The sequence below is a fragment of the Gymnoscopelus braueri genome (assembly GCF_963280865.1).
Source record: "Gymnoscopelus braueri genome assembly, chromosome: 14".
NCBI classification, from domain to species: domain Eukaryota; kingdom Metazoa; phylum Chordata; class Actinopteri; order Myctophiformes; family Myctophidae; genus Gymnoscopelus; species Gymnoscopelus braueri.
The window spans coordinates 24,767,501-24,785,947 of NC_137619.1; the positions used below are offsets into that span (position 1 = coordinate 24,767,501).

The following is an 18,447-nucleotide window of genomic DNA, read 5'->3' on the forward strand; positions in this document are numbered from 1 at the left end:
GCATAACCTGATCTCACCTGGACCATTGTTTTGGGGAAGGGTCCACGGTCGTTCTCAGGATAATTGATAGGAGGGATGACCCAGGCTCTTTTCTGTCTCCTCTGCCCTCTAGTGGACTTGGGGAAATGCAGGACAACCACACCAGGATTGGCAGCAGCAGCCTGGGGAAAAATACAGAGTAAAGTTCTGCTGTTTTAGAGGCATAATATTCTTTAAAAATGTATAAATCTGGTCACAGATTTGTATTTTTATAAACATAGCGTTTGTGTTATCCAGTCACAGATGTGCATTTGCTGTTGCAGAGAATCAAACAAAAATAAATATTTACCACTGCTCATTATTATCCTGTCTAACACACATTCTGTCGAGTGGGACTGATCACCCAAGATGCATTTAATGCCATAACTTGTGATTAATCTAATTATAGCTGCAGACATTTCTTTATCTATTTGGTATTCTGATGTGGGAAGGTGTGGGAAGGTGGGCATGTTAAGGGATCCATCTTTTACCTAGAATCTGCTGTTGAAATATATTTTTATTACAGTGCGGCTCTGCAGTTTATCCATCTATAAAAAGGGTCCGTCGGTGTGACTTTGTGTCCGGAGCTAATCTTGCAAACCACTAGACTGATCAGTGCCAGATTACCTAAACTAATCTTTTTCACAAATGTTTCATATTTGTGTGTGAAACATTTTATATTAATTTTGTAATGGAAGTCAATGGGGCTTTGATCGGGCTGAAAACGTGACACAATTTTGAGTCAATACGTCACAGACACAGATATATCATAGAAGACTGATGTCATAGATTATTGATGTCACAGGCTAGCCACATGAAGTCAAAGATCCACATCGCAGCCACACTGTTCCCATGTGGATCCCGACAATCACATGACTAGATTTTCTTATTTTCTTTATAACCAGAGAGATGTCAATTAATTTCATAGTTCATGCCCCATCCAAATGGTCTGCTCAGTGTCCATACCTCTATACTCTGAATGACAGAGCTCGCCCCAGTGCTGTGCTGCTTTTGGTGGTTGGCAGAGTCCATCTCAGCGATGTGATGCTGATGGTGGTTGGCAGAGTCCATCTCAGCGATGTGATGCTGATGGTGGTTGGCAGAGTCCATCTCAGCGATGTGATGCTGATGGTGGTTGGCAGAGTCTGTCTTGTTGATGTGATGCTGATTGTCTCCTTGGTGATGATGATCTTTGTGATTGTGGTGATTATGATGGTTGTGATTGTGGTGATTATGATGGTTGTGATTGCGATGATGACGATTGTGACCGGGGCCATGGTGATTTCCATGCTTCTTGGAGTGCAGCTGATCCCGGTGACCATGGCTCTGGTGATGGTGGGCAGGCTCATACAGCACACAGGTGGGGACAGTAATGTTCTTTCCTTGGGAGTCCCAGGCATGGATGAAGAAGTTCTTGTATCCTCCACGCAGAGTCAAACTTCTATTCATCTGTTCATGCAAAAAAAGGCATACATCTTGTTTTGACACAATAAGGAGGAACACTTGACAGTATTTTTATGATCTATTCATCAGTAGATTTGCTGATTACATTGATGCACATATATCTTCACATACTGAAACCGAAATGGATCTGCACATTTTCTGTACACTTCCTTATGCATGCTCAGTTTGAGATTAGATTTTGCCCTATGCCTAGTAACACTTAACTTAATGTAATTTTATCATCACAATTATATCATATTTTATCATCACAATTATCTTTTTTTATAATGATTTATTTATTGACAATGCACAAATATCATTATCACATTTCTTTATCATCACAATTATCTAAGAAGAAAAGACAACTGTATACAACTTGTAAAATGTGATTGGTTGGTTTCCAGGGTCTGACATTTGGCTCCGTTCAACAGACTTGTATATGCCAGAGTACTCACCCTCAATATGCCATCACTGTCTACTTGGAAATGTCTGTTGCTGCAGTTGAGATCAAAATGCTCGAGGCCAGAGCAGTCATCAAAGCTCACTGGAAAGGACAGAAAGAAAATTGGGTTGTATGAACAGATACAGTATGTGGAACTTATTCACATGACTTAGTATACAGGTGCTGATAGTCTTCTATACGGAACAACTTAAAAAAGGGGAATAGTGTGTAAATGTTCTTCAGCAAAAATGAATTAAAAAGGCGTTAATTAGACACTGATCATTACATGGGCACTTCCCAAGAGATACATTTTAAACAGAACACTGATCAAATAAGACGTATTGCCTAAACTAGCCTCAAAGAAGAGACGAGACATTCCTATGGAATGAATAATTAACAAGTCCTGAATTATGGGTATTCTTCTTGCAATTCTGACTTAAAAATAATAATATATATATATAAAATACAATTTCACATATTTTTTTGCCTTATAGTCCTTGGTTGCAGAACTGTCTCCTTCCAATCCCTAATCTCTATCTCAAAGAGATTTTCTAAACTCTAAAGGTGGTTACACACCGGCGAATATGCGAATATACGCAAAATTCGGACTCGTTCCGAATAATTAAAAGACGCTTTTTCGCTCCATGTAAGCTTGCATTGACTTTATAAGGTTTTTTTTTTTTTAAGTATTATTCGCATGAAGAAAATCGCCCCGGTGTGACCTTTACCCTTCCTGATTACTGTACTGTAAAAACCTTTTAACGGACAATTTATACATTTGGACGTCAGCCTAGATTTGAATCATTCAAAGATCTGGAATATTACTCCATGTCTGCCTGGAGAGCTCAAGACAGGAAATGCCGCCACTTGTAGCATCTTATTTCGGGGCTCAATCACCCTTCTAGCGTTGGAAGCCAGTGGGAAACCTTTCTATATGCCAACAATGGCCCAGTATAACCATCATCCTCAAATAAATAGGTTATTCTCATTCCTATTAATGTGGCTTTTATTTTAAGCAGGAAAAAAAAAAAAAACGTAATTAATATGAATATAAGAATTACTGTAACACAAAAAAACTAAATGAACCCTTAAAATCCAAATTAAACTACTGATTCAACACCATGCAAATTCACAATAGACAAAAAAGTGAATGTGAAATAAAGTTATTTTTAAGCACACACTTAGTTTACATTTAGGGCTTAATCACATAAAATAATACATTACATTCTTCAGTAATTGAAATGTAATTGTTGATTTGTAGTTATTGTGGTTTGATGTTGCTTAATGACCTAAAATCAATGTAGCACAGATATTAAATAAATGTGAGGGACACCTTATCCTATACCCTCACTTAAACCAAAAGGAAAATACAAAAATTCTAACCTGCTTGTAATGTACTGCTGGACAATGAGGTTTACAATGTTTTTTTTCTGTGGTAGTATTTAGTAACCATAGCTTTGAACATGGGTAGCAGTTGCAGCCATTTTCCCAACCCTTTTTCAATTGTTGGTCATACCCATTAATGGAAGTCAATGCTTCCTCCACATTGAATTGAGTTCAACGTTTTTGCTCACTTAACCACAGTCTTTGTCTACGTGCCTCTCTGGCTGCGCCACCAAGCCCTGCAAATATCCCCTTCTAGAAAGGGTGTATGAACATATTGTATGTAAAGTGTTCTTTGATTTATTGCTTTATTTGCTGGTTTGCATCTACTTTAAACTGCATGTTCCGCACTGGTGACAGTTTACCCTTTGGTGATCAACAAAGTATATCATCATAAAAAGCCTCATATTCAGCTGTTATCTGTTGAACATAGGCATGATTCAGGTTTTGTCAGGCGCAATACCTTTCACATTAGCATTTGTTCTAGTTTGCCAGCTTCAAACGTATTAGTACTACAAAGAACAATTATTTAGCATGAAGATAATACTGTACATTTTAGTATGATGGACATTAAATATCTAATCAATATTAAATATATTACAGAGCCTCATGCCTAACTGGTCAGGAATTTCACCTGCTTGAAGAAGATCTTTTCGAAATAATCCAGTTACAATATGGCATTGTTGTGTGCAACAATACTGTGATTCAAACAAAGACAAGCCATCAAGTAAGCAGACTGACTCCAGCTATTGCTTGCTTGGGGTGGGGACAAGATTACGATCAGCTGAAGAGCACTCTGCTCTGTAGGATCAAGTTACACGCATTCATTTTTCTTTCACTCATACTTGACAGGGATAGCCAGAAGAGCAGCTTGGAACTATGTTACATTTAACAAATGTAACCTATAAAATATCAAGGGGCCTCGTCAGACTATGGCACTTTAAATTATCCCAACTTTTCAAACATAATTGGACCTGTAGAAATAGCAAGCCTCAATCTTTTACAATACACAGTATATCTACAAATAATCTTGAAACATCACCGTTGTGGCCTCCATTTTAACAGCTAATGCAACTAATAGTTACATTGACTAAAACTTGTATTAATCATATGACTAACATTTAACAAAAATGTATGTTTAGTAAAAAGATCAAAAACTGCATTTCTATGGTCTAACAATATTAAGACCAAAGGCCACCCTGTGAGAGCTTAACAGCCACCAAATATGCACCATTTCACCAGTAAACAAACACTAGGAGTGCAAGAGGTCAGTCAAGCTGACTCAACCGGAATACTGACAGGTGTAACAACTTGGGTCACACACCCAGCATGATGCAACAAAGAGAATTATTTGAATTGGATTACTAAGGATGTTAAGGATGCAACAATGAATCAATGCACTGATGATCTTCATTGATTAACAGATCAATGCACAGTAGGAACCCCCTGCCTGAATTGAGCTTACAGGGTATTATTAGAATGTCGTTTAAATCATGCTCTAGAAGAGTTTTGAAATTTTGTTTTTAATTCATCACTACTGGCATCCCTCCTCTATCACCACACTGCATGCCGTCTCTGCTGTACACATGCTGTATTTTCTGGACTTCAGAAAGTCAGGTGCACAGCCTGAAACTGGCAAACCACAACATTGGCTGTGTTATGTCTACTGCCGGAATAAAAACGTTTTTCTCATCCTTTACCAGCAGGAAAATGGTGAGTGCGCCATCTCAGGCCCAGAAAACACCACATTACACATGTCTGTGGAACGTCTAGCTTTTCCTTTCAGCACCCATTCTGATTCCGATTACTCACATGGAGCATGTAAAGATTACAAAGCGAGTGTACATACTTTCATGGGAATCATCAAATGGATTGAATTTGTGATGGCAGATCATGGCACACTTTGGATACAGAAACATTTGTGCGTTTGATAATGTAAATTTGTATGTATGATCCCGGTGCAACTTTTAACAAGATTTCATGGTCATCTAGTCCAGTGGTTCTCAAAGTGGGGTCCAGGGACCCTCCGGGTTCCTTGAGGGGATTCCAAATGAACCCTTGCAAGTCTGTAACTCAGATTCAGGTCCTTGACATTTAAAAATTGATCCACTTATTTAGTCTGATAGTTGTTGTGTGCAATGTGAATACTGTTCACTCTGTTCCTTTTAACCATTTTCTCTCATTACAAAATACGAATCAAATGAGCCTTTTAACCATTTTCTCTCATTACAAAATACGAATCAAATGAGCCTTTATATTTACTGTATAGGCCCAATGTTCCGTGCAGCAGCAGAAATGCTGCCTTTGTGGATGCATGTGAGCCACTGCAGCTGAGCTGCCATCACCCTGAGGAGGTGCATGCAGTGTGTTCTGGGCGTCAGTCGTCAAGCACACAATAATTACCATGTTCCCGTAAATTATTATTTGTTCACACCTGCTTATATGCCAACGTTGCCATACATTCATTCATAGTGCACTAGAGCACCTCTGGTAGTATGGTAGGCTAGAACAGACCGTTCTCAAACATTTAGATGTCAAGAACTCCCAAATACATATATACTTGGCCACAGACACCTACTGAAAATATTTTAAGACAATTACCTCAGAGATGATTTGTGTTGTCAAGTCTTACATTTTTCACAAATGTAAGATTTTTCAAAGATTGTGTAGTGTTTTAGTGTCTTAATGCTCATGTTTTGTGTAACGCACTTTGAAATGCTTGGTTTAAAATGTGCATGGGCATACAAATAAACTTGCCTTGCCTAAAAAGTTACCACTGTATACTGTAGTGCAGGCCAACAAAATAAAACATGCAACATCATTCTCCTCACTGTCACATTATAGGTCACATGTTTGAAACAGAGTGAAAATGGGAAGCCCTCTAGATCTGAGCAGAAAGTCACCATTTCCACATGACTTCTTCAATGGCAAAGAGTAACATTTACAGACAAATCTGACTGCATTTCCCCATCTCTATGGCAAAGGCTAGGGCTGTCACTACGCACATTTTATTTTAGTTGACTTTAGTTGATTAATTGTCATACAAATCATTGCGATTAATAATTTAATATTTTTTTTGGCATTGAACATTGGAACATAAAATAGAAATTAGATTTCCGTTTGCCTTTTAGGCTTTGTAGACAAAATTGCACAGGGTAGATAGGAAAAATAATTAAATATACAAAGAAATGACTGGCACCAATAATGAAAATATAATGTACTATAGCCAAAATAGGACACATTTAATAATGTTATACTTTCGAAACTAGTGTAAAGTTTTTAATTAGTGTAAAAAGCCAATCTACAAGCTCATAGTTCTGCCATTTCCACAATTATTTTAAATGATTGACAATATATGAAAATGTGTCAACATGGAAACGATAATATGCAAAATGATGATCATCTCAAATAATTGCGATCAGATAATTATGTAGTAACTGGGACAGGCCTAGGACCTGATACATTATATTCCATGGAAATCTTTGAGAACTTTAATAACGAAAACCACCACCTTGACCAAGGATTTTCCTCTCTTTATCCCAAGCCTCTCCTTAAATTCCAGCCAACAATCAGAGGTTGTTTTTCCCCTGTTGGTTTTACTTTCGTTTCGTAGCTGCTGTCTCCACCGTTCTTTCCCATTGGCTCACACACAGAAAGGGTGATTCTGGGGATTTCAAGACACCATTCTTTCGGTGCTTTTCTGACTAGTGCAGTCATGTTAATCAGGTGTATCAGGTGAATGTTCACATTGGTGAACATTGAACAATTACAGTAATAGGTACACCGTGTACAGTGTACACAGAACAAGAATGTCTCAAAATGACAAATGTTAGTCAGTTAGCATGAAATGTAAAACTGAGCCAACTATAGTTTAGTACTGGTTAAGATGGTCAAATGGGCGATCTCTCAATCCATTCAGCTATGGTCCCCAATAACTGTCCATTTAGAGACAAGCCTATTATCAAATTTCCAGTGTCCACTGCCTTGCATTGACCAATTGTGCGCACGTGGCACAGGGCCACAGGCCCCAACCACTCGGCTCTCAGGTTGCCCCTAAATAAGCACATGTTTTGACCAAAAACAAGGTCTTCAGACAAACTAACGTTTTTCAAGGCATACCAAAGCCTGCTCTTTAAAGTACATAAACAAATGCATGTGGGACATATCAGTAAACAAGGGGATATGATCATCATCTAATTCAAACATAAATTATTAAATTCAGTGTGTTGTGTGTTCATGCTTAAATTAAAACCTTTTTTTTTTATAGGTAATTATTTACCACTTTTTTCGCTCCAATTTAGCCGCCAATTAATTCCTCCCCACATTTCTGTGTTGCCACTGCTCCCATATCTGTTGCACCTCCACAAAATCTGCTCACCCCCTCCCATACCCATGTTCGCCACTATGGAGGGTTATCTAGTAGTGCAAGATGACCGTTTGTCACTTTGGCTGCTATAGGATGTTGGTTTGTGTGAAAGGGAGGTGTAGAGCTGGCTTGTTTCGACATATGCGTATTGCAAAATAGCTGCTTTACAAATAAAACCAGAAAGTGAAGGTGCATAGTATATACCTGTATTACGGTAGGTAATCTTGTGATTTTAAATCTGGCACATTTTCTTTGTTAATCGTTTCATGTGACCTTTTTATAAAATCAGACCTCTCTCTGCACTGTGATAAATCCTTCAACATGAACTTGGATGAGGAGGACATACTCTTACGACGACGACAACAACAACAATGTAACGTAACTGTGGCAGTGGGTCAAAGATGTGGTACTAGGAACCTTGTTTTGCTTCGACTATGTAGTATTGTTTACTATGAAACTGGGGAAGGAAAAAACTGAAGGAGAGAGACATAGGGAGGGACTTAAGGGAAAAAACAAGAGGGACATAAAAAATTTATGAAAATGCAGTGTTGTTCCAAAGCATTATGACTAAGAGGCTGTACAGAGGCCTGTTATGGCACGTTTTCACCTCATGGTACCGGCTCAAATACTCCTCTCGTACCACATACAGTATAGAGCTCTTCACAGGTCCAAGAAAATGACGAACCCAAACCCTAATGAATACATGAATTTTGTTCAGAGATTTGATTTCTATTACAAAACCGACCCCAAACGTTGGGTATTACATGGACATGACAAACCGAATAATTACAAGTGCTATTAAAAATGCCGTTCAACCGATAGATGCCAGTTATCATCAGCCACTCTATGAAATCTAGCAGCTACGTAGCGGCCTGCAATAAGATAATGACATGTTTTTTCACCTGGCTGAAGAAGGAATCCATGATTGCACATGGTGCACGCACTTTTGATTGCATGGTGGTATCATGTACTGAAACTCAGCTGGCAGTCATGTGCTTGTAAACAATTTCCCCCCTTATTTTGCGCTGCAGTAATCCGATCCAAGGTCAGCCTAATTATCACACAGCACTTCATGCTTTTCTCTCCGATCAGCACAGAGTACAGGACACGGGTCTTCTCAGATCCACTCGGGTATTACATATGATAAACAGACCCGAGGTAATAGAACCATTGACCATAATAAAACCTGGACCCGTAGGTTCGGGTCGACTCGTGAAGATCTCTTAAGTACCAGGTGATTTGTTTTCCACTGCAGATAGTATGCCCTCAATGTAGCTGGTGGTCATCAATCATATTAGTGACATCCAACCCTGTGCATAGCAGAATTATGAATAAAAGAACTATGGTGACTTGTCTGAAACTCTTATTCCCCTACAGTCCAACAACAATGTTTCTTATAACATTTTAGGATATGCAGCTATATAACAGAGGTGCCAACAAAAAAAAGGATTGTATAGAGAAAAGAGTGAGTTATCAGAGAGAGAGAAACAGGTATTGTTCCACAGGCAGGGATCTTCTTTACCCATTAAGACCTGAGGCCAATTCTACAAATACCTTCTAAACCAGTAGTTCTCACACAATTTTTCAAAAATGGCAAATGTGAGCTTGTATATCTGCTATTTTTGAATGGCCAACACTAAAAACTAAAATGACACAGATGCTTTCCTGGTTTTAATGGGTTAACTAGTAACTACTATAGCTTATTCTACACTACATAGTATAAAGGAAAATCATTGATATAGATTGGAATGCTGAACCAAATAATATTTCAGGATTAACCTTTCACAACTCCCAATATCGCAGCTATTCATATACACACACTTAAACATTGTGGTTGGACAGTAGGCTATACACTGCACACATTCTTGTGTAGTGCGAAAGATAATCTTTACCTCCAATTTGATGTACCATCTGTCACATTCAATAAAATGTGTGTTGTGTATGTTAATTAATTGTTCACACGATCTGCAGGTCTTGTGTTTACATACATTTTACGCTACATAACCCTTGTAACCCTTGACTGAAATGTGCTTCACTTCCATCCGCACTTGTGTACGGTGGAGAAGTTGTTTAGCGAGGTGGCTGTTCAAAGTAGATGGACCAGTTTGACATCTTCAGGCAGATTACAGAGCCTGTATCTACATGCCCCACAAACAGTCACTAGGCTGGGCCTACCACACAAGACTTTTAAATTACTATATAAGTGAGGACATTCAGTTGGTTTTTCCGTTGGTTCATGAAACAAATGATTAACCCCAACCCAACACTTAATCCACAAACCTAAATGGTCTCTTTTCAGTTTGTGGGCATACAAAATATGCTCACTTGTAAAGGTTTTACTTATTCTCTCTGAATTGTCTTCACAATGACGAACCTCCAACTCCCCCAACCAACACCAGACAGTGAGAAACTTCCACTCAGATGACTCAAGCACCACTTCCGATAATAATGATGATATTGTTACAGTCACTCAACAATCACTGGTTATGAAGAAATATCTACAGGGCAGGCTAGATAAGGTTCTGGGAAGCTGAAGTGCAATTAATGGCAATGAACACAAAATAACTTATGTAATCTGAAGTTTGAGTTATTTTTCTCTCTTTTCTTTTCTTTTCTTTTCTCCTCTGCACCGTAACTGCATTTATGCATTTTTACTTATTTTGTTTTATGCATCTTAATGTCATTTTATAATTTTATTATTGTGTTTGCTTTGAGGCACTCATCCAATAGCTGTCGATTAGTTTTTGGTTGTAGCTCCTGACCTGAACCCGAAAGAGTCTGAGGTCACACAGTCTCATTGGCTAACCATCCTCCCAATTCCACTAACCACCCTCCCAGTTCTGTATCATATACCACAAAACCACACAACAATCTCCAACCTAATGCCTCAACACCTCCATGTTTAACCGTATACTGTACCTAAACTTTAATAATTAATAATTATGGATATTATGGTTGTGTATGTTGAAAATGTATTTGAAATAATTAAACAAAATCCTAAATCTGACCAAATATATTTGCAAAAGAGAACATACTAAAGTAAATAGCACTGAAATAAATTACAAAATAAAGGCTAATTAGTAAAAGGGTGTCCTGTGATCAGGACATGGAGTTTACGGCGTTATGAAAAGTAAATATACAACAGCTCGTCTCTCTCACACATCCAGCCTGTGTGTGCCTCATTGTGCAGTTGTCAAGTGGCTACCACAGGTGTTTTCCAAAGTAGCCCATTTAATGATGTCCCCCTGTGCAATCAATGCAATTCTTAATTCATACTGTCATATCGTACGAAAGCATTAAAACAAGCTCTCTCTGTTCATCCTCTCAGCTGAGCACAGACACAGACTACAGCATGTCGGGGCAGGACTAAGAGACACTTTGTTTTGAAGTAGAGGTTAGTGGTTATAAATGTAGACGCCTAGCGAATTACAACTTGTTAATCAGTTCAGACTCAAACCTCGCAGACAGTTGACACAAAATTCTCTTCCAGTAGATTTTTGTTTTGTTGAGGTAAATGATGTACTGATGGTGAGTTTAATGCATCCTTTTGGAATAAAATGCATCCGACGCAGGATCGGAGGCTAAAACATCACTGACCTTATACCTAAATGTAACCGTCTTTAACAGAATACCCAACAACGATTTTGTTACACCTCTGCTCAGCTCTACTTTTCACAATGCATTGTGGGCATGGCAGTTCAGTTGAGTGTTCCAGTAATTGTGGTGGTATGTAGTTTACATTCAAAGAATTGAGTTCAAAACTTCTGCATATACAAGCAGTTTGTTTTGAAATGCCATCACTTCAATTTCTGCTTTTACATGTACCTCTAGCCCAGAGGCTCTGGGTATTTAATTTTAGAATGGGGGAATTCTAGCCTGGTTTCAGTTCAGCATACACAAGGACTGTATGCAATAGTGACATTAGACAACCACAGTGTCTTATCTAGAATTGAAACCAAGTACTGTTCAGCCCCTTAGGGTCCATGGTTAAAGGCTAGCTTCACTGGGAAGACATTGACAATGCTACACTTCAGCTGCTACACAAACAGGCTTTATTGCATGCAAACCAGGCCAGCTTATAGCATAGCGCTATACAGCTGACTAACAGCAGCACATCAACTGAACTGCTAGTAGTGAGAGACCATTACATCGCAAAACATGATGTTAGATGTTAGGAAGGATATACAATTATAATAATAGTTTACAATACATACACCACTTAAATATGTGATTAGATTAAAGTCATAATACACACCTAAAACGTGATGCATGAGCAATAGAGGGAAATGGGGAACGTTTTTGAAGTGAGTCAGCATATTAATGGGTTGAACTCAATGTAACTAAACTGAAAACAAAGAAAACAGTGGATTGAAAAGAACAGCCTTGTGATTTGACTTCATTGCCTGTTTAAGATAAATAAAACCAAGGTCCTGTCGTAATGTATAAGGCACCTGCACCAATATGACCAAACCATGCTTTCTAGCGTTATCAATAATGTGATCGTCTAGTCAGAGGTAAAGGGGTCACCGCTAATGGTGGCATCTGCTAAATAAGACTGACAGTGACTCTTTGCTGCTGTAACACCCTGAATCCCCTCCCCGGGGGATTAATAAAGTGTTATTCTATCCTAAGCTGTGTGGTGTGGTGTGTGGTGAATGTACTGTATGTGTGTGTCTGTGTGGTGAGTGGAAGGGTGTTAATGACTTCAGGGCTCTCCCCAAACTATAAAGTCCAACAGTTTACTTGTATGCGATCCAAATCAATTGAATTAGTCACTTGATTTTATTTTGTATTTAACAGTGCATGCAACAATGCATGTACTGCCATGCATTTTAATTAAATGTACATAATATAGCTGTAGAGCTGCCTGGGGTGGGGGGGGGCTTCCTCCCCACTTCCACCATTATTAAAGGGACCACTCGTTGAATTAAATCAAAATCACCTTCTGAATTAAGTCTATCATTGAAGTAGAATTCCAGATCAGCAATGACAAATAATAATCTGTTACTCAACAGAATATAGACCAGTGGTTCTTAAAGTGGGGTGCAGGGACCCTCTCAGGGTTCCAAATGGACCCTTAAAAAGGTCTGCAACTCCCATAGTGTACAAATGGAACCAAATGGACCCTTATGAGTCCATTTGGTTTTCGTTTGTACACTCTCAGAGTTATTGGGGTCCTTAAATTATAAGGTTTTATAACCACTGATATAGATCATCATTAAACAAACATGTTTTTGTCATTCAAATTAGGGAACATTCCTACAGGCCCCACACCACACCACGCCCAGCTCCCTGCTGTGACCAACTGCTCCACCTGCCAGTAGGTCCAAGTTTATTAAATACTTCCTGGTTTTGGTCTTACCCAGGGTTGCCATGTCCGCTTATTATAAGCGACTTAGGGCTTATTTTTCTGTTAAGTTACTTGTAAATATTGGTTAGTTGCGGGTTGAAAATATGTTCAAGTCAAGGACCCCCAAATTAATATGCGTTTGTCTGCGGACCCCCATCTGAAAATATTTTATGCCAGGGACACCCATACAAGATTTCACATTTTTCTTTTTGAAAATAGCAGATCTACAAGCTCACATCACAACGCGTTGTGAGCTTGTAGATCAGCTATTTTCAAACAGCCGAAGCATATAATAACTAAAGTGCACATATAGCCGCTTCTTTTGCGCTTGTTTACCTATACCTGGTTGCTTATTTCTCTCTCAAAATAGGGCAAAACTGCTCTTACCTTTGCCCAGGATTCTGTCTTTTTGCAGGATCACACTGTCCACTTTGAACACCAACAAATCCGCCTCAAAACGAGGCTCACAGGCTGATGTGTCACCAACCACTACAGTCAGCATCTAGGGGAAAGGGGAAAACAAAGGACATTTATTAGTCTACTACAATAAATGAATTAATATCAGTGGTGGAAAAAGTATTCAAATGTTTTACTTAAGTATCAATACTGCAATGTTGAGATACTAGTAAAAGTCCGGAATTCAAAATTTACTTGAGTATAAGAACAAAAGTATTGGCATCAAAATGTGCTTAAAGTACCAAAAGTAGAAAGTACTCATTATGCAGAAGGTCCCATTTCACAAGTGAAGTGGTTAATGTATGTTTTGTACATGAAAATCTACAAAGTAACTAGTAACTAATGTTTTCAAATAATTGTAGTGGAGTAAAAGTACAATATTTGCATCTGAAATGTAGTGGAGTAGAAGTAAAATTGTTGAAAATACTCAAGTAAAAATACCTCAAAATTACACATAAGTACAGTACTTGAGTAAATGTACTTAGTTACTTTCCACCAATGATTATTCATCTTTCAATGAAGCAACAGAAAAGAATTGTCCTTTAAAAGAGACTCGTCAAACAATTTCCATAAAGGCGTTGGCAAACAAGAGAACAAAAAAACACTCATTAAATTGTTTGATAAAAACCGTTGAAAATGCATTGATTTTCAAAGTTGACACACATTGAAGCAGGGAGTGGGGCAAACAAGATAAAAAAAAACAGGTTCATCTTATGTTAAGGGTTTATGTATTTATTGTTTGGAGGTTTCCATCCTGGCAACGATACTGTAAGCGACCATTACCCTATATTAAAATGTTCAATTATTATATTTAAATCCAACTGGAATTGGACTTTTAGTTTAGTATCGCCAACGTCATCAAGTCAAAAAGGTAACCCGAAAACTCGCCCCAAAACACGCTCGCCCCCATTTTTTCACTTGCCTGCTCGCCCCCAGCGTTTCTTGTATTTGTTTTACTGAGGATAAGGTTGCTAGGTTTAGGCATAGTTTTTACTCAGATTAAGTTTAGGAATAAGGTTAGGTTTAGGCATAGTTTTACTGAGGTTAAATTAAGAAATAAGCCTAAGGTTTAACTTAAGCATAGTTTAATGAAGTTACGTTTAGGAATACCAGGCGGCGATCGTTTCGATGTCGCCGGATTTGCCCCGGCACGATTATGTTTTGGGGCGAGCGTTTTGGTATTTGCCAACAAGGGCGAAGACCTCGAGCAGGGGGGAAAAAATCGATGGCGACCGTGATGCCAACACGGAAAACGGTCGCACAGATTTATCAATTCATATAAAAAAAAAAGGTACATCGCGCGCACCTACCGCGTATTTATTCGATCTTTATAATATTTATCCAATGATTTAGACAATTTCTGTGTCGACAATACAATGCGGTCACATGATAATTCTTTGTACAAAGCAGAAAGTCACCTGAAAGAGGACTAGCAGAATGCCCAACTCCACGCTCCGTGGGGTCCCCATTGGTTTGGAAATCCCCAGTTTTCCCTTGTAAGAAACTTTTCTTAAAATCCAAACGTTACTCCTTGTTATCTGGTGGTGGTTTGATCTGGTGAACCTCACTCCTCAGGGCTAGTTTCGTTAATGCTGGTCTGGAGCAGAACTGGCAGAACGAGTTGCAGCAGGTAGTTTCTGTGTGACGTCATGAGCTCACAGGTGTGTCCCAGGCTCATCCCTGATGTCTCCATATATGGACATCTGGGCTGGACTCTCACTGCACACAGGAAGTAGTCGTTTAAGAAAAATCCCCCCCAAAGCTTTGGGCACATTAAGTCACTTATTTATAGAAATATAATGAATCTACATCAACAATGACACTTCAGCTCAGCTGTATCCTCCCAACCCATAGCCTACCACTCTCATTTCTTCTGCTTTAAAGACAAGTGTGATCTCTCTCTCTCTCTCTCTCTCTCTCTCTCTCTCTCTCTCTCTCTCTCTCTCTCTCTCTCTCTCTCTCTCTCTCTCTCTCTCTCTGACTCACACTCTCACACTCTATCTCTCTCTCTCTCCTTCCTGCTATATGAAGACAAGTGTGTGATAATAACTCCCTCTGACTCTCTCTCTCTCTCCCTTTACACACGCACGCACACGCACACACACACACACACACACACACACACACACACACACACACACACACACACACACACACACACACACACACACACACACACACACAGAGAGAGAGGCTACACACAGTGTGCATTGTGTCAGATTATGCCACAATGAGCGCTCTGACAAACTATACTACATATTGATCAGAAAGCAAAGGCCACTCCTTGTTACTTTGAGATAAAATAGAAACCCTATAGCGTTATTTGGAACTCAACATTAATGTTCTGAATAGGTTTACATTTGGATCCAGTGCCTCAAACATTAACTGTTATTGCTTCTTTTGGTTATTGACTGTTTTCAAAAAATAACAGTTTTTCCAAGTTTTTGGAAACTCCTCATGCGAGAAATAATAGGGAAAGAAAATGTGGATAACAACACAATACAGCACACTTATGCAACACAACACCAAATAATGTTTCCCATTTGATATTACAAAAAAATAAAAATTTCCTTTAAAATATATGCTGCATAAAATACAATAATAACAATTATTCTTGAAGCATTGGCACTGACTGTGCTCATTCTCAGTTTGTCAGTTGAGGTTGGACCAGGCCTTACTAATGTAGTAGGCTTATGTCAATCCCATGTTATAAGAGATTAAAGGCAACTCAGCACATCCCAATGTCATCTTCCCAGCTCAGCTGTGGTATAGCTAACAGGATTTATTTAACGAAACAGGTTTTGATTGAGTAACATCATTCATTGACTTGAACACATTGTATACAGTAACAAAATTACCTCATACTGAAAACTTTTTATAAAAAGAGGGGATTTCTGGTGAAAGCAATTTGGTGATCTTATCTTTCTGTCTCCATCAGTCACACTATACTTTTGTTTTCCTCTCAGCCATGGAAGGGGAGGATAGGCCTACATGGCGGGAAGAATGATGATAGAGACAGAAAGACATTTTTTATAAATTAATACATATATTTAAATTAAATAGCAAAATCTCAGGAAAAACAAGCCACACTGCTTGTTCAAGCTGAAGGAAGCGCCCACTGACTGTATGTGAAAACTGTGATTCTGAATGTTCCTGTTGCCTCTCAAGGACAGTGTTTATGCCAACCATACTCGTTATCCATTGTGGAATGTGTAACATTGAAACATTCTCATGGATGCAAACACGCACACAGGCACGCACGCACGCACGCACACACACACACACACACACACACACACACACACACACACACACACACACACACACACACACACACACACACACACACACACACACACACACACACACACACACACACACACACACACACACACTGTATCCCCACTACTATCATACTGGAATGTATAACAACATCCCCTGCACCAAATGGACGTCTGGTTAATTAGCAGAGAGTAAAAGGGTGCAGATATCGAACAGGGAAAGAGAGAGAGAGGAAGAGGACGGAAACGGATGGAGTATTTCAGTTTATACCAGTGGTTCTCAAAGTGGGGTCTGGGGACCCCCAGGGGCCCTTGAGGGGGTTCAAGGGGGTCCCCAAAAACATTTGTTAATATAGCATGAAAACCTGTTTAGCCACTTTAAAATAGCCGATGTACAAGTAAAGTTGTGAGCTTGTAGATTGGCTATTTAAAAACAAAGACGAAAACAGTGAAACATTTGAATATTTTTGAAACATTTTAACAACACAAATCTTGTATGGGAGTCCCTGACACAAAATATGTTCAGATGGGGGTCCACGGCCAAATACAGATTAATGTGGGGGTCTTTGACATGAAAAAGTTTGAGAACCACTGGTTTATACTACATTTATAAACTGCTGCTAATTTTGCCCTTGAACTAGCAATGAAAGAGAAAGAGAGGGAGTGAGTAAGAGCAGTGTTTTCTGTAAGCCATGCCTGCTGCTGTGTCTGCCTTATCTTCATGCAAGACTGCAGCTGATAGCTACTGTCATTGAGCAGAAGGATGAGGTATGTAGTTCATAATCACAACACCCTTTTCTTTCTAATTCAAAAACCTGGTAACTTTTGTGATGAGATAACATTCACATGTTATATGATGTCATCCTGTATGATACAGGATGACATGATCACCAGAGCCCTAGTGTTCTGTTTTTAACCAATCAAATAGGTAATAAAAAGGCTCTGTCATTTCAATGTGCTTCAACCAATATCAGGCACCACTATATTTTTAGGTATTCTCTCATTTGTGTGCGGTGGTTAACAGAGAAACAAGGAGTGAAAGTGAAGAGAAAATTGAGAAAGAGATAACCACAGCAGTCAGATCCCGTCAACAAGCCAGAACATGTCAGACTCATTCATGTCTCCCTTCCTGTTAAAGCAGTTGAGACAGGGGCCATCGCAACATGGACACTCAGACCAGTCACAGTGTGCATTATGCATGATGACATCATGCTCACAGTTAACCACCTTTATTATACTTCGTCATACGACAAATAGCGAAAATAGCCGACCTGCAAGTTGTGTTATTTTTTACTTCTTTTTTTTCTCTTTTCTTTTCTTTTGTTTACATTTCCACTTATAATGACACGCCCAAAATAGGGATGCCAGGCTTAACAACAATTTGCAGAAGTGCTGTGGGGAGAGAGAGACAGACAGACAGACAGACAGACAGACAGACAGACAGACAGACAGACAGACAGACAGGCAGGCAGGCAGGCAGGCAGGCAGGCAGGCAGGCAGGCAGGCAGGCAGGCAGGCAGGCAGGCAGGCAGGCAGGCAGGCAGACAGACAGACAGACAGACAGACAGACAGACAGACAGACAGACAGACAGACAGACAGAGAGATGTAGGGCTGGGGCCAGAGAGAGCAAAAGAGGGAGCTGAATTTGGAGATAATAAGTGAGTGAGAAAGCATGAGAAAACCTTGGAAAAAATAGGAAAGGCCAGG

The 18,447-nt window shown here is 39.2% G+C and overlaps 1 protein-coding gene across 4 annotated transcripts in view; it reads right to left on the minus strand.

Annotated features, from left to right (window-relative positions):
- The window catches only part of cdh31 (cadherin 31), a 45,086-nt gene that overhangs the window by 10,525 nt on the left and 16,114 nt on the right, over positions 1–18,447 (minus strand). Inside the window, exons 1-6 of one of the 4 annotated variants that reach the window (XM_080449916.1) lie at positions 14,877–15,069; positions 13,390–13,504; positions 1,917–2,005; positions 1,109–1,467; positions 985–1,030; positions 18–161 (exon numbers count right to left, since the gene is read on the minus strand). The exons of 2 other annotated variants lie outside the window; for them this stretch is intronic. In XM_080449916.1, the coding sequence (XP_080306042.1) occupies positions 18–161; positions 985–1,030; positions 1,109–1,467; positions 1,917–2,005; positions 13,390–13,504; positions 14,877–14,927 (804 nt within the window). In that variant the 5' untranslated portion in view covers positions 14,928–15,069. Of the gene's footprint in view, positions 1–17; positions 162–984; positions 1,468–1,916; positions 2,006–13,389; positions 13,505–14,876; positions 15,070–18,447 lie in introns of those variants that run through there. One more of the 4 variants, XM_080449915.1, reaches the window with a different exon arrangement.